This window comes from Thalassophryne amazonica, chromosome 20 (assembly GCF_902500255.1).
Source record: "Thalassophryne amazonica chromosome 20, fThaAma1.1, whole genome shotgun sequence".
NCBI classification, from domain to species: Eukaryota; Metazoa; Chordata; class Actinopteri; order Batrachoidiformes; family Batrachoididae; genus Thalassophryne; species Thalassophryne amazonica.
Window position 1 is genome coordinate 13,422,391 of NC_047122.1, and position 17,855 is coordinate 13,440,245.

General features: G+C 42.3%; 1 protein-coding gene across 1 annotated transcript in view; it reads right to left on the minus strand.

Moving 5' to 3' along the window:
- Positions 1–17,855, minus strand: part of abcf1 (ATP-binding cassette, sub-family F (GCN20), member 1) — a 100,398-nt gene that overhangs the window by 41,282 nt on the left and 41,261 nt on the right. The window contains exons 13-17 of the mRNA XM_034160527.1: positions 15,151–15,236; positions 14,941–15,080; positions 7,251–7,399; positions 7,086–7,169; positions 1,607–1,731 (exon numbers count right to left, since the gene is read on the minus strand). Of these exons, the coding sequence (XP_034016418.1) occupies positions 1,607–1,731; positions 7,086–7,169; positions 7,251–7,399; positions 14,941–15,080; positions 15,151–15,236 (584 nt within the window). The remainder of the gene's footprint in view (positions 1–1,606; positions 1,732–7,085; positions 7,170–7,250; positions 7,400–14,940; positions 15,081–15,150; positions 15,237–17,855) is intronic.

Sequence of the window (17,855 nt, forward strand, 5' to 3'; positions counted from 1 at the left end):
TTACACCTATCCTGGCCTCCCTCTACTGGCAGCCTGTGTACTTTAGAGTTCATTTTAAGATTCTTTTTTGTTGTTGTTGTTATTAAATCTTTAAATGGCCTTGCCCCACCCTACCTCTCTGAGCTTCTTCACCCTTACGCCCCAGCGTGCTACCTCCAGTCAGCTGATCAGCTGCTTCTTGAGGTACCAAGGTCCAAGTGAACACTCAGTGGGGGTCGATCATTTTCTGTTGCAGCTCCAAAAACGTGGAATTATCTACCTTTGCACATTAGGGCCCGGTCACACGGCACAAGGCGATAGCTAAACGAAGGAAAAAAGTCATATTGTCAAGAAAAAGTGGACGAATGAGCCTGCACTTCTCCCATCACCAAAAAGCCTGTGAGTCCAGAGCGCATAAAAGAAACAAAACCAAAACGAACAAAAGAAAAATTAAGTGAACAGCGAGCTTGATGCCTTAAACAAAATCAAAACGAAACATTCATGATGACGTGGCTTGACAGCGGGCATCAGACCGAGCTCCAGCTTCTGAGCTTTTCTGTAGCCAGCCCGCGCTCTCCGCAGCACCTGCAGGTGCGAGATCTGGTTGTCCTGACAACAGGTTTGACTTCACAACAACGTGTGTGCGGCTGGAACGTGCGGAAATAGTTAAAGCAGTTGATGAAACGTTCTTGCCACTATTGTTTATGTATGAAAATGTTGCTTTTCGTCCCACACATGGATGAGTCATGTTCAGCTCATCTGAGCTTTAGTTATTGATATCGCCAACGTTCGTGCAAGACATCAGACGTGGGAGGTTGGACGAACTTGGGCGACAATCAAACGGAACGCTGACGGTACGGGAACTATGCAAATGATGAGGAACCATCAAGACAGAAAGCAAAACGGAATACAGATAAATTAAAGTTGTCGTCAGGATTCGTTCACATTTTTCAACAGTTTGAAAATTTTGACGAAGCACCAGCTACAGGAACAAAGCTGGACAATGGTTAAATGATGTCTCCGAAAGTCAACCTAAGTCTAGATTTCTTGTTTCGTTTTGGCTTCGGTGTCCTTCGTTAGTGTCGTGTGACCGGGGCTGAAGGCAGGCCTTTTCACTGTCTGTTTTTAAAACCAATCCTAAAACCCACTTTTATTCACTGGCTTTTAACACAATATGAGACGTGCTCTGTTTCAGTTGTTTTGCTTGTTTATTACCGTTTTTCTTGTTGTTGGGTTGCTTTGTTGTTTTTATGACCTTCATGTGCAGCACTTTGTTTCAGCTTTGGCTGTTTAAATAATGCTGAGTTGAGTGTGGTTTTCATTTTGTTTCTCCACAGCAGTGGTGTGATGTGGTGCAACACGTTCTAGCTGCTTGTGCAGTGTTTGTGCACACGTGTGCACAAAACCGTTTCAGCGTAATCATTCATGCCTGCCTGACAGTGTGTCCAATCCCGACGTCGGCTCGATGTCTTTGTGGTTCACTCATTCAGGCTGTTTCGCTGTGATTCTGCCCTGATTCGTACTTACTTGTGCTACGTGCGAAGGGGACCTTATATAGCACCTTTCAAGATAAAAATCACATAAGAACAAAGAAATTAACCATAGGTGTCGGTACATGAGTACTCACAGTAGTTTCCCCTGTAATAGTACAGTTTCTGGTTGTCCAGATGGATGATATCTGTGCACACGTCATCAAGGAAGCTCTGGTCATGGGAAACGATCAGCAGTGTCTTTTTCCAGCCTTGAAGGTAGCTGCAAGCAAAATGGAGAATTAACCACAGAAAGGGTAACACTGCTTATGCAGGTCCAGGTCGCTGTAGCAGCTCGGTATATTCTTCTAAATACCTACAGACAGGAGCGCACCGCTACAGTGCTCCACAGTTGATCTGACTGCACCGTGAGGCTACTGTGCCCACATACTGAGTGACGACATTCAATGACCCAGTGTTTTGACTAAAAGGTGCCATATTGAATCCTACTCCAGAGTGATGGCACACTGATCACATTACAAATCACATCTCAAAGCAGAGGGTTGTTGGTTTCACGGTTTTATACTCTAAAGCATGTAAATATGATGGGATGCTGTGCATATGGAGACAAAAATGACATGAAAATAGATATAAAACACAGATTTCCTGCAGACTCAGAAAGGGGGAAAAGAAAAATCAGGAAAATAAAGCAGAGACTGAACCTGTCAGGCGGGTTCAATCTCTGCCCCTCAGGACAGATTAAGAAGAAATACAATAGTATAAAATTATCAAGATCAAAATACAGTAAGACAAATAAATATAATATCAGCACAGTAAACAAATTGTTACAGACAAGGAGCAACCTAAAGCCATCGCAAGAACGTGGCATATGTTCCATTGTGGTACTGTCAAAATTAGATTTCCATATTTTCCGGAACATAAGTCGCATTTGTCACCCAAGAAGAAGCAACATGGATTTAATCGCTGTATTATTTATTTAAAAGGCACATAGTGTTGAGCACAGCTAACAAGCTAATTAATGTTACTATACAGGCACAAAATGCGAGTAAACCACTTCTTTCAGCCACTGAAAAGACAATCATATGTGAGGTGAACATACAACGCAATTTAAATGTTTTTCCCTTTCGCTATCTTATGCTTGTGGTTCCTGTTCCTAAGAAGATAGGCATCTTGGGACAAATATGGCAGGGGACAGATCTACCACACCGTAACTGTTTAACAATGAACTCTGCTGGGTGACAGTAAGACATGTATGAGTTTCCTGATCAATCAGTAAATGCAGCACCCGATGGATTGACGTACCTAAGAATATGGCTTCAAATCACTGGTTGTCGCCACTCAGTATGTCAGCACTCTAACTTGGACTGTTTGTCACCTATGTCAGAGAGGTCTAAAACTAGCTGTGCCAGGACATCGCCTGTGGAAACACTCAGAATTGTGGGACTTTGGAGACATTTAACATTAAATCTCAAACATGAAAATGTAAAAAGCAAATAAAACCTGCTTTTTCTAACCAGTTAATAATGATCTTATTTTAACAATGACTTTAATCTGGATTTTTGCTTTTCAAATTTGCTCCTTGAAAGTTAAAACCTGAATTTAAAAGAAAAAAAACTGACTACAGTTTTCCACATTTATGGATGTTTAACAACTGCTCAGGTATCAGGGAGCTTCAATGAACGTGCACGTTTCAGTGCAAAAGTCCACATTTCAGTGCAAAGTTCATATTTGAACCCAAATTCCACACACATACATTTATCCTTTCTGAAAAACAAGTATAAACGATAGGGGTGTCGAAAAAAAAAATCGATTCACGTCCGAATCGCGATTCTTATTTATTATGATTCTGAATCGATTTTTAAAAAGCATTTTTTAAACATTTTCTTGCTTACTCGCTGTGTGTACTGTTTGTCATTCAGCGGCTTCTGTACTGCAGTGTCCCCGCAAAGGGGGGTGGTCCGGCGTGCTTCAAACACTTGTGAGCTGCAGAGTTCAGTGTTTGTAGCTTAGCATGGCGGACGAAGAGCTAATTCAATTGAAGGCAAATGGTTGGGCGCATTTTGGATTTTATTATTTGCTGCGTAAGAAGGAGCTTGACGTGACTTATGTAGAGTGCAGAATCTGCAAAATGAAAGTCAAGTACTTCGGAAACACTTCAAATCCGCAAGCCCACATGCTACACCATAACCCGGAGCGGAGCAGCGGTCTCTGCCGACTACTGACCAGCGCGTCGCTAAACAGCCAGCCAACTCCGAACGAGCAAAGCAGATAAGTAAATTTACATCTAGAATCACTTGATTAACCTTGTAAAGCTGCATTTTCTTAAACATAAACATTTTTTAAGTAATATAACTTTCTCAGAGCTCTTTGAATCGAAAATCAATTCTGAATCGAATTGCCACCCCAAGAATCGGAATCGAATTGAATCGTGAGTTGTTGTACGATTCACATCCCTAATAAACGACTACATCAGATGGACGAGGAAAAACCAAAGGTAGTGGCACACAGACCGCAGTCAAACCAGTTTGCAATTTAGTGACCCAATCACAGTGCCATGACCTTTAACCCCGACAGACGTAAGTGTTGTTATCCGGAAAATGACTGAGTGAAAGAGCCTGCAAGGGTTCAAAATGGTATAAACAGGAATGAGACGTCACGTTACCTTAACACTGCCGCGTTGTTTGCTGATGTGCACTGAAACAAATATTTATGCCTAACTATACCATTTGTCGTTTTTAAGAATTTCATCCATTTGGATTACAGTTTAAACCTAAACTAATAAAGATAATCAAAAGGTTGTATTTATCAGTTAGGTTCACATAAATGTGGAAAATTGTACTTATTCATGTTAAATACATAGTGAGGAAAATACGTATTTAAACACGCTGCAATTTTGCAAGTTCTCCCACTTAGAAATCATGGAGGGGTCTGAAATTTTCATCTTAGGTGCATGTCCACTGTGAGAGACAATCAAAAAAAAAAAAAAAAATCTGGAAATCACAATGTATGATTTTTTAAATAATTTATTTGTGTGTTACTTCTGCAAATAAGCATTTGTGAAAATCAATGTTAATATTTGGTACAGTAGCCTTTGTTTGCAATTACAGAGGTCAAACGTTTCCTGTAGTTTTTCACCAGGTTTGCACACACTGCAGCAGGGATTTTGGTCCACTCTTCCATACAGATCTTCTCTAGATATTTCAGGTTTGGAGTTTCAGCTCCCTCCAAAGACTTTCTATTGAGTTCAGGTCTTGAGACTGGCCACTCCAGGACCTTGAAATGCTTCTTACGAAGCCCCTCCTTAGTTGCCCTGGCTGTGTTAGGGGTAACTGTCATGCTGGAAGACCCAGCCATGACCCATCTTCAGTGCTCTTACTGAGGGAAGGAGGTTGTTTGCCAAAATCTTGCAATACATGACCCCATCCATCCTTCCTTCAATACGGTGCAGTCGTCCTGTCCCCTTTGCAGAAGAGCACCCCCAGAGTATGATGTTTCCACTCCCATGCTTCACAGTTGGGATGGTTTTCTTGGAGTTGTTTTCATCCTCTAAACATGGTAAGTGGAGTTGATTCCAAAAAGCTCTATTTTGGTCTCATCTGACCATATGACCTTCTCCCCAAATGTAATCTTTGTGACTGTGGTCCCAGCACTCTTCAGGTCATTGACCAGGTCCTCCTATGTAGTTCTGAGCTTTCTCAGAATCATCCTTACCCCACAAAGTGAGATCTTGCATGGAATCCCAGACCGAGGGAGATTGACAGTCATCTTGTGTTTCTGCCACTTTCTAATAAATAATCATAACAGTTGTTGTCTTCTACCAAGCTGCTTGCCTGTTATCCTGTAGTCCATCCCAGCCTTGTGCAGGTCTACAGTTTTGTCCCTGGTGTCCTTAGACAGCTCTTTGGTCTTGGCTATGGTGGACAGGTTGGCGTGTGATTGATTGAGTGTGTGAACAGGTGTCTTTTATACAGGTAACAAGTTCAAACAGGTGCAATTAATACAGGTAAAGAGTGCAGAATAAGAGGGCTTCTTAAAGAAAAATTAACATGTCTGTGTGAGCCAAAATTCTTGCTGGTTGGTAGGGGATCAAATACTTATTTGCAGCAGTAACACACAAATAAATTATTTAAAAAAAAATCATACATTGTGATTTCCGGATTTTTTTTTTTAGATTATGTCTCTCACAGTGGACATGCACCTAAGATGAAAATGTCAGACCCCTCCATGATTTCTAAGTGGGAGAACTTGCAAAATCTCAGGGTGTTCAAATACTTATTTTCCTCACTGCAAATCTAGTTATGTATTTTAAACACATTTAGTTTATTTGTATCCTACTGTTACCTAAACCTCATTTTAACTCTTTCATTTACACTTGACTGAAAAAGTAATACCTCAAATTAAGTCTATTTTAACAACAACAAAAAAAATCCAAATAAACAGTAAAATAAAACATTAGCCATTAAAATGCAGAAGGTTTAGTCAACAGACTATATATTTACTGTTTGTTGGCTTTTTCCCTTCCTCATGACCAAGCCATGTAAGGGTTTGACTGCCTGATTTAAACATGTTCTCTGCTCTTGCCTAACAGAATGAACAAGAACTCATTTACTCCGACCAGTACTGACAAGAAAATATTTAGCAAACTACATGTGTAATACAGAATACGTTCCCATTCCTCAGTATGTTTTTTAAAATCTATCGTTAATTTTATAGCACACGCTGACATCGTTATCAAGACTGAAATGCGATTACATGTGCACCCCTACAGAACATTATTGATCAATTTTCAAGACATACAGCCTCTGAGGTTTTTTTTTTTTTAATTTAAGTCAGAAAAATAATTTTCTTTGGCATCACTATAACTTTATTCCTTAGCATTTAAATAAGGGATTCGTAATACAATACTACCAATATTATCAAAATTCACAGTGCCCAGAATCAATTTAGAATTTCAACCTGACGTGGAAATCAGACGCCATGACCTACATTTAACTGCAACGTCATAGATCACATGGGAGCTTCCCCTAACTTGTGTGAGAGATACTGGGAAGCATACAGCAACAGCTAATTGGAGTAAAGAAAGGCAGCGTGACATCAGCTGGCTGCTCAATGGAACAAAATAAACCAAGATGGTGAAAAACCCTCAGAAACGGCTCATTTGTCTCAATCTGTTTCTCATATATTTTGTAAATGTTAGCGAGAAATAAGGACTTCTAAATATAAAAATGCTGTTTATGAAACCAGGTAATGCCTTTGAAGTAATATATGAGACGTCTTACGGAGCTAAGCGTGCACGCCAAAGAACGTGCATCAAGCAAATGGGTCAGGTCACAAGTAATCTCAAAAACTCACACATACGCATACATACTTCGTTCTGCACAATGACATTAGAAGGAAAAGACAATATTGGTCATGGATTTCCCCCGGGAAATATGTTTTCTTCATTAAAATGAGCTGTAATGTTGAAACATATTACAAAAAATAAATAAACCAACTTGGATTTCAGCAGAAACTGTCAGTGCTGTGAAATTTGAAATGATTTTGTTATACAGTAAGTGGGCATAACGACTAACTTAGAGATTTCATGGAAAGACACCACATTAAACAGATCTATACTTGTTGAGCCAGATGACAGCATTCAGGTCCAGATGATTGGTGGGTTCATCCAGCATCAGTAGAGTGGGTTCCATGAACAGAGCTCTATGAATACAAGAAACCTTCAAGTCAAAGAAAAACACATGGCTGCAAAACCAGGTCAGAATAATGCCACATACACCCTACCTGGCCAGGGAAACCCTCATTCTCCAGCCACCAGAAAACTTTTTGGTAGGTCTGTTCTGCATTTCAGGCGTGAATGACAAACCAGCCAGGATCCTTCGAGCTTTGGCTTCGGCAGCTGCAGCTCCTATTGCCCTTAGTTCCTCATAAACCTGGAGACAGATCATGATATAAGATATAGCAACACTGTTATTCATGTCAGTGCCAATAATGTAAGGTTGTAACAGTCTGAGGTCACAAAGACAGACATAGAGAGGACTTGTGACTGCGCTAGAAAGTTGTGTCAGCACAAGTTAATATCATCTGGTTCCCTTCCCTCCAAGAAAAATGACAAGGTTTACAGCAGGCTGTCAAATAGGTGGCTGGCAAAATTTTGTAGACAGCAAGGATTTCGGTTCATCAATAGCTGGCTTTCTTTCTGGGGTCGCAATGGCTTGCTGATGCTTGACGGCCTTCACCCTACTTGGAAAGGTGCCGCCATCTTATGTGTGACCATAGATTTTTAAAGGGAGAGTAACATTAGGAATCCACAGCAGGCCATGGAGCAGAGGATTAGAGAGCCTGTAGGGCCTATTATTATTGTGGGTGAGGAATCCACTACGGTGCACCTGTGAAGTAATCACAGTGCTGCACTTTTTTCCATATTTTATGTTACAGCCTTATTCCAAAATAGATGAAAATAATTTTTTTCGAAAAAAAAAAAAAAATTCTACACACAATACCCCATAATGACAATGTGAAAAAGTATTTTTTATTAAATTTTTGCAAATTTAATAAACAACAACAAATAAAATCACATGTACATAAGTATTCACAGCCTTTGCCAAGAAGCTCAAAATTGAGCACAAGTGTATCCTGTTTTCACTGATCATCCTTAATGATCATCCTTAATTGGAGTCCACCTGGGGTAAATTCTGTTGATTGGACATGATTTGGAAAGGCACACACCTGTCTACATACAAGGTCCCACAGTCGACAGTGCATCTCAGAGTAGTAATTTTTTTAAATGCTTTCAGAGCAACAATGATTTTAAATACCATGAGACTGGCAAGCCTCTCTGGGAACCATCACCTTATCGTGGTGGAGAGGTTTGTGTGCGGCTATGAACCTGAGAGCTGTGTTGGCTAGAGCCTTTGTGCTCCTGGTAGGATCTCCCATGGTAAATTGGTCTCAGGCGAGAGGCCAGAAGAATGATTCACAAGACACCATGACAAAACGAAGCAGAGGAAATGTTACCGAACCCGGAGGAAGCCCAGGACCCCCATCTGGAACCAGGCCTGGATGTAGGGCCCATCAGTGAGTGCCTGGTGGCTGGGCTTGCCACAGAGCCCAGTCAGGCACAGCCTGAAATGAAAAGGTGGACTTTCCATCTCCACCCTGTGGGCTCACCACCCACTGGTGAAACTGCTGGTGTCAGGTGCACTGTCCCATGGTTGACAGTGAAAGTTGAGGGCCTCAGAGGTCCAGACCCAGGCAGCAGGAGCTAGCTCTGCGGGTGTGGAACATCACCTTGCTGTGGGGGAAGGAGCCGGCGCTTGTGCGGGAGGCAGAGCGATACCAGTTAGATCTGGCGGGCCTCGACTCCACGCACAGCCTCGGCCCCGGAACCACTCTCCTTGATAGGGGTTGGACCTTATTCTTATCTGGAGTTGCCCAGGGTGTGAGGCGCCGGGCAGGTGTGGAGATACTCGCAATTCCCCAACTGAGCGCCGCTACACTGGATGAGAGGGTTGCCTCCCTCAGGTGATGGGGGGAAAACTCTGACTGTCGTTTGTGCGTATGCACCGAACAGCAGTTTTGAGTATTCAGCCTTCTTGGAGTCCCTGAATGGAGTCCTGTATGGGGCTCCGGTGGGGGACTCCATTGTTCTGCTGGGGGACTTCAAGGAACACGTGGGCAAAGACAGAAAAAAATGGAGAGGCGTGATTGGGAGGAACAGCCTCCCCGGTCTAAACCAGAATAGTCGTTTGTTATTGGACTTCTGTGCTACTCACGGACTGTCCATAAACACCATGTTCTAACATAAGGATGCTCATAAGTGTACATGGTACCAGAGCACCCTAGGCCAAAGATCAATGAATGACTGTGAGTGTATCATCTAATCTGAGGCCGCATGTTCTGGACACTCGGGTGAGAGAGAGTGGCAGAGCGGTCAACTGATCACCATCTGGTGGTGAGTTGGATCAGAGGATGGGGAAGGACTTTGGACAGACTTGGTAAGCCTAAACGGATAGTGTGGGTGAACTGGGAACGTCTGGAGGAGCCCACTGTGTGACAGATCCTCAACTTGCACCTCCGGTGGAGCTTTTCTAGTATCCCTGTGGAGGTTGGGGCATTGAACCAGAATGGGCAATGTCCAAAGCTTCCACTGCTGAAGCTGCAGCGGGGAGCTGTGGTCTGAAGGTCTTAGGTGCCTCAAGGGGCAGCAACCCTCGAACACCGTGGTGGACACCGGTGGTCAGGGAAGCCGTCCGACTGCAGGAGGAGTCCTTCAAGGATATGTTATCTCAGAGGATTCCGGGGGCAGTTGTAAGGTACCAACAGGCCCGAAGGGCAGCAGCCTCTGCTGTGAGGAAGGCAAAGCTGTGGGTGTGGGATGAGTTCGGAGCAACCATGGAAAAGAACTTTTGGTCAGCACCAAGGTGCTTCTGGTGGACCATGAATCACCTCAGGAGAGGAAAACAGGGAACAATCCAAGCTGTCTACAGTAAGGATGGGACTCTGTTGACCTCAACTGAGAATGTAACCCGGCGTTGGAAGGAACACTGAGGAACTCCTGCATCAGACCGGAGCGCCCTCTATAGTAGGGGCAGAGCTGGAAGCTGATGGAGGATTTTCGTCAATTTTCCTGGTCGAAGTCACTGAGGTAGTCAAACAACTCCGCAGTGGCAAGGCCCAGGGGGTTGATGAGATCTGTCCAGAAATGCTGAAGGCTCTGGGTGTGGAGGGTCTGTCTTGGATGAGACCTCTCTTCAACATTATGTTGTGGTCTGGGACAGTGCCTAAAGAGTGGCAAACTGGGGTGGTGGTCCCCATATTTAAAAAAGGGGACCAGAGAGTGTGTGTCAACTACAGGGGCATCACATTACTCAGCCTCCCTGGTAAAGTCTACTCCAGGGTGCTGGAAAGAAGGGTTCAGCCGATATTCTAACCTCTGATTGAAGAGGAACAATGCGGGTTCCATCCTGGTTTTGGAACAATCAACCAGCTCTTCATTCTCACAAGGATCCTGGAGGGTGCCTGGGAGTATGCCCATCCAGTCTACATGTGTTTGTGGAGTTGGTGAAGGCGTATGATCAGCGTAGCGGGGGCGGTGTTGCATTGGTACCATACAGTTGTGACGAAAAGGGAGCTCAGCCACTTACTCTCACCTATGGTCATGAGGGTTGGGTCATGACCAAAAGAACTAGAATCCACCGCGACCCGATCCAGGATAAGTGGTTGAAGATGAGATGAGTGAGTGAGACTGGCAAGAAAACTAAATGTTTAATGCATAAATAAATGACTAAATAAAAATGGTATGTGAATGACTAAATATGACTAAAAATAAAAAGGACATTTGACACAAGACTGACGGACCTTTCACACTGCACATGTTCAGGGTGTTAAATGCATTGTGGATCACTCTAAAACCCATTATTTTCAATGAGAAGTGTCGCGTTTTCAAAAACAGAGCTATCTCAACCACTGACAACATATGACAGCAACAGTCCACAAAAGCATTTTACAGGCATGACTAAAGTGTAACGTGATCTTTAATAAGATATTTTCATGAAAAAAGACACAAATGTGCAATTTACTGCTTTTTTTTTCTTGTGTAAAAACACAGCTTAGATGTGGTTTGACCGAAACAAAATGTCATTAAACCTAAATAAAACAGGGATGAAGTGGAGGTGTAAGAGTCACTAGGTGTTCACAGGAAACAGTTATTTCTATATTTATTTATTTATATATATTCATTGTTAGTTGGTTTTATCTTTTCTGTTTTGTGTTTTTTCAGGTTCTTTTTGTCTGTTTGTATTGTAGCATTAGTTATATTACCATTATTGTTGTTGCTATTATTATTAATATAAAAATAAAAATATTACAATTTGTAATGCATTTGATTTTTACAACAACAAACGCTGAGCCATTAATTATTATACAGAAAACATTTGTACACAATGTGCTGAGATGCAAACAGCTTAATGTTAACTTTAACACTGAAAACGCCATAGACAGGCTAAGGCGTTAGCATCGGTCCTGTTTTTAAGTTATAAAATACATCCAACTGTTTCAGAAGACCATAACAGGTCGGTTTAACATAGAAAGGTAAATATTACTCACAGACATATGCTCTTTAGGGTTTTAGCAGGGGAAAGTTAAGGTAAAGCGAAATAAAACAAAGAACCGAAGCAGCACATCGAAGCATTGCTTCACTGATTCAAGGCTCAAAACAAAGCCACACCCCGCTCTACTTGGGGAAGGTCTGCCAATGTTCCCACGAAGACAGAGAGGAGAAGGACCGTGGCTCATGGCAAGCAGTGGAGAGGAGTAAAAATTCACACAGTCCCTTCCTCCGTGGTGCGGCCCCATACACGCTGACACTGCTGCTGCTTTGATTAGCGTATAACTGGATGTTGCTTTGACAATGAGCGTATCATATGTCAGCCCCAAAACATGCATGACACCACATGCGCACGCGTATGTGTGGTTAAATTTTCCAAATGACGGAAATCCGTCGTGGTGACGGAGAACTTTAACCCATGGTTTCACTACATCACTGGAAGGTCTGAAGTGCATTTGTATTTACAAGGTTCTCTGCACAGCAAATGTTGAAATGTTCCTGATGAGGGACAAGTGAAGAAATATATTTCTTAAAATATAAAGAAACATGAAACAAAAAAATGTAAAAAAAAAAAAAAAAAATCTGTTAAAGTTGAGAAGTTTCTTGTAGTCACAGCAGTAACAACTAAAAAATCATGTAGCTTAATTTGGTAAAAAATAAAAATAGACTGAACAATTTACAAATTAAAATGTTCACTCAGCCCTACTGGGTGATTCTGCAGGTAAAGGCTAAAAGGCTAAGCTAACGTTAGACAATAATAAAACTTCAGCAGTGGTGCACTCCAAGTTTTATTTTTAATTACTCTCACCTCAGAAAAATCTGCAGAAGCTCCATTGCTCAAACTGGGTGTTTGTATACATCCAAAAGTGAGGAATTTCAGATTGAGTGGGTCTGCTTGTGGCCTGAACAGCGCTGCTGTGTCATTCTGCCCAGGTCTGTGGCCTACACAACGGCTGCTGCGTATCGCAGGCTAAAAAGCTTGGGACTCCGACGAGGGCGGTCGCATCTCCTCCACTCTCCCTTATCTCTGTTTTCTGCTTTAACCTTCAAGTCCGTACTTCACCAGACTGTGAATTCCTCAAATTCTATTGTATTCTGGATCTACTGGACTACTATTGGATTAACCATGGAATTGATCAGCTGGTCTCTGAACGCTATTGACACCATTTTTTCTACAAGGTCAGGACCGGGGTATTCTACCTGCCCAGATGGAACGTATCCTGCGGGCTATGTTCTCGACTCCCGGAGTTCCTGGCGTGTGGCACGCTTGGCGCCTTTCTCCGTTGAGGATGTCGAGGATTTATTCATTTTTTGTCTTATGGTAGCAGGGCTGGTACTTTTTGGTTTATGTGCTGCCCTGATCTACCAGAAAATTGGCAAGACGGCGGCATTAAGAACCACGGCCCCTCGCTTGTCCGTCATAATTAACAAGGTTGGAAAGGCTGTGCATTCTCAGACTGTGTTGACTCTTGAACTCAGACGCAAATTGGATGACATCTTGGAGCAGATCCGTGCCTTGCAGTTGAAGCTGAAGATTACAGAGGCCGGTGAATATTCTTAATTCATAATTGGGAATACTCTTTATACATAACTGAGATGTGGTTGTTCAAGTGGAACTGTTATAAAGTGTTTTTTACTGCTCAAACCATAACATTACAGGCTTATCAAGCCTGAAGGCCAAATTGCCCGACTGTTTTCCTCCAGAGGAACTTATTTGGCTTTATTGATCTCACAGTGGAGAAATTATGTTTACACTCCAGTTACCTCAGGCAGCAATTACTCCACAATTATTACTTCTTTACCGTAATAATGGCACACATCAGAATTAAAGACAGCACATACACATTTGACATTGTTTATATGCACTAAGTTTGAAGAAGTCCATTATCCGAAATTAGGCAAGTGGGTGAAGGTCACGCAGCAACACTGAGATGCGCCACCGTCAGCTTGGGGGGAGGAACGGGGACCAGCTGCAGCGAAAACTGCACTGCCCCCGCAAAAGGGGGAAGGAATGCCGTGAGCAGAAGCCGGAGTGGGGGGTGTTTGATGGGGGGTAGGGAATGGAGCATGCTTCAGTCCTATGAAAACAGTTTATTGTCTTTGTGAGTTGAGATAAACAGCCAAATGATCCCCAGGCCGAAGACATTCCTCTAGAGGAAAATAGTCGGGCAATTTGTCCTTCAGGCTTGATAAGCCTGGAGTGTTGTGGTTTGAGCAAAGCATAGAGGTGGTGTTGCTTTAATTTATAAATTTGGGTTTAGTTTAATGGCTCTTGGGGGTCCTAAATTTGATTCACTTGAAAATCTGGTTCTCTGCCCCGATCAGTCATGATCAGAATGGTGAAATTCAGTCATGCTTCTTTGTTACTGTCTACAGGCCTCAAGACCCATACTCCAATTTCTTAAATGAATTGGTTTTCTGATCTTGTGGCACTGATAACATCCCGATTAATGTCCATGTAAATAAGCAGTGGTGCAAAGGGCGTTTTGTGTCACCACGATTTGTTTTTTGGTTAGTAACTGCTTTAATGTCAATGCAGTCACAGAAAAATCACAGCGTGACTGGTAGTTAAATATTATGCAGTGGTGAACGCAGCCTGTTAAAAACAGCCTTGTGCTCTGCTTTCTGCATCCTCAGTGCAGTTCTGGATGCAAAAAAGTAAACTCTCCAATACAATGCAATGCTATATGAGCATGTAATCAATGAAAGAGTGTGTAGAAAGCATGTGACCTTTTTCCCCGTTAAAACTTGTCCAAGGTCTGTGTCCCAAGAATGATCCCTGTCAATATGAAGACCCTGACAGTAATAGGACTGGACTTATGCTGAACACAGACAGATGGATAGACAGATGAACGGACACAAAGTCTTCACAATACCAGATGGCCACATTTTGTCCTTGGGTAAAAATTAGAGCTGAAGACAGTGTCCGTCATCTCTTCCCTGTGTAGCCATGAGCCCACTGAAAAGAGCATTGTGCTCTAGGGACGTGCACAGTCAAGCTTGCTGAAAGTCCACAGCTACAGAAAATAACCAGTATCCCTGACTTGTTCTGAGCATCTACTCTGCAGCACCATTAACCTCAATGAATTTGGATCAGACAGTGAAACAAATGAATTTATCCCAAAAGGGTTTTAAATAAAATTATTAGTTACCCTCTCACCTGACAATGAAGACATCCTCATCTCCAGTTTAAAAACAAAAAACAAACAAAACAAACAAAAACAAAAAAAACTGTAAAATAATTTGATGTTATGAACTTAGATCAGCTTTGCTGGAGTTCTTATTTTATTTATTTTTTAAGTTTAAATTATTTTGAAAAAAGTTTTGTTTTTTTTTTTATTCAGAGATACAGTTCAGACAATTCACCTTTTCCAGCCTCTCTGCAAAGCTGTCCTCTCCCTTTTCCAGATGAGCCTGGAGTCGTTTCTCTTCTTCCAAAAGCTTCAGGCGTCGAGTGTCGGCCTTCAGAACTGCCTGCACTGCCGGAGTATCATCAGCCACCACCTCTACAGAGAGACAAAGTCATATGACAGAAAGAAAGAAAGAAGAAAGCACAAATTCTGAGTAGTCACTTACCTTGTTCACAGAGCAACACATCAATGTTTGGAGGAATACTGAGTGCTCTGTTGGCAATGTGTTTGAGTAACGTAGTCTTTCCTTTGCTGATAGAGAGAATGCAAAAAGACAAGGTCAAAGAATGTTTTATTCACATACGTACAGCTGAGCATCAACAAACACACCAGCTACTGAGGTAACTTAATCGTGCTCAAGACAAAACTGTATTCACCCTAAACAGTCCTGAGTCACCTGAAAAAAACAAACAAACAAAAAAAACAATACAGTTTCTTTCAGGAGCTTGGTAAACTTTCGTAAAACCTAGGCAGACAACTGATCAATTTCTACTGCAGCCAAGTAAAGTGTGGGTGTCTCAGAGTCTTTTTCCAGTTGCTGATGTCCTCAACACTGAGGCACCGGAATGCTGGATTATATAAGGGGAAAAGGGTGACAAGGTCTAAAATGTCAGGGCTGACCTTCAATCAAGATGTCAGTGATAATCTGAGCCGCTCTAATGACCCAGTCACACGGCAATTCCTGAACGAAGGGGAAAAGTAAAAAAAAAAAAGTCACAATTCATTGAGAAAAGGTGGACGAAAGAGCTTTTATTACTGAACAGCCTGCGAAGCAAGAGCGCAAAAGGGGCGAAAAAGAAACTTAACAAAACCGAGGCTAACGATCTCGACGCTTTAAATGAAACACACCTAGAGCCACAGCTGGAGCAGTCTGTGTCTGCATCCCTGAGCTCCAGGACTCGGCGCTGGAATGGAGCTCATAGCGCCTGAGTCCTGGAGAAACTGCAAACAGAAGCTGTGGAGATCTGTGTGCACGTCGGTGGACCCACCTGCTCTGGTTATTTATTAACTACACAGATGGATAATAAAACAAATGGTGACTGGTTTCTAAACATAATTATGACAGAGTTTTTGGGGAAGAGCGAGCAGCAGCCCCGCAGCAAGCAGCAGAGTTTCTTTATTTATTGTTTACATGTGCGCGCGTGAACGGAACAGGAGGTCCTCAACCTGGGTCTGCAGAAGCGGAAAGACCGCTGAAAGCTGCCGTCATCCAGACGCAGCTCCTGCAGCAAATAATGATACTCCCCGAATTGGGAACATCTCATGACGTTTGTCAGCTTTCCACAACAACTCGCTCCGTGTGATCAAGGTCCGTCATGTTAACTTGACTGACAACTGGAGACGGCGAGCGGAATGGAAGCGCCTCCTATTTGATGACGCACCGGGGCGAATTTTCGCAGCAAAAGCAGAGCAACACACTGAGCGATGGTGGCACGTCCGTCGCCACGCGACCCCGCAAATTTATGGCGCCTGGTCGCGCCCGGTGTGAACGCAGCATTACAATTTCCAAAAAACAGAATTTTTGTTTTGTTCAGATTTAATGATAATTTATTTTCTGTAAACCACTGTCCTAACTTACCAAAATCTATCTCAATGTGACTGATTAACTCTCTTAAGTTGTGATTTGAACTAAGCAAATTTGTGTCATCAGCAAATAAGAGAATAATGAGATATATTACAAAGGTCACTGATATATAAAATAAATAACTTAGGGCCCAATACTGCCTCCTGTGGGATACCGCAGACCATGTCCAAACACAAAGAACAGAAATCATCCAGCTTCACAAACTGTTTCCTATTTCCTAAGTAGTTCCTTACCCATTGTAATGCCACCCCCTTATCATATACCTCTCTAACTTACCCAATAATATATCATGATTTATGGTGTCAAATGCTTTTTTATATCTAAAAACAGCGCTGCAATTATTTTCTTTTCATCAATGCAATGTGTTATTTCTTCAGTAGAATCCATTAAAGCAAGTGCTGTGGATTTATTTTGCCTGAAACCATATTGACTATCATGTAATAATTTTTGTTTATCAATAAACTTATCCAGTCTATTGCAATACAGTTTTTCTAAAAAATTTTGAAAATTGTGGTAATAAAATTGTGGTAATCAAAGTCAGCAGTTGCTTGTGGCAAAATAATTAATTGTATCCACACAAAAGATTAATTCTGTCCTATATAACATGCCTGAGCCCAGTGAAGCACCCAGATAAAAAAAAAAAATCCAAGCAAGCAGGCTGAGTTCGCCCTGTAATTTCTGATGGTACATGAACACAGCAGCAGCCTCAGCGCTCACAAACTGGCTTCTGCACTGTGTGAAAACATGATTCACCTGGTCGAAGGAAGTCAAATTAAACAATAATGTTACAAAAACTAAACAAACGATTAAAAACATCAAGAACGATAGCAAAACGCAACACGGACGAATTGAGGTTTTCGTTGCCCTTCGTTCAAATTTTTCAACAGTTTAAAAATCCTGACGAAGTGCCAGCTGCAGGAACGAAGCTGCAAGAAGGTTAAACGATGATAGTCCAGATTTCTTGTTTCGTCAGGGCTTCATTGCCCTTCGTTAAGTGCCATGACTGGGCCATAAGTCTCTGACAAAGTCATTCCAACGGCACTCAAGGATCCTCTGAACAGACCGAGTTACAAAGACATCCATTCATCACCTTACAACACTAGCTAACATCCAAGACTCACAAGCATGCAGTATGAAAGGAAGCACAGGACCCTTAACCTCCTGACTATCAGGACACACACACACACACACACACACACACACACACACACACACACACACATATACACACACACACACACACACACACACACACACACACACATACACACACACACACACACACA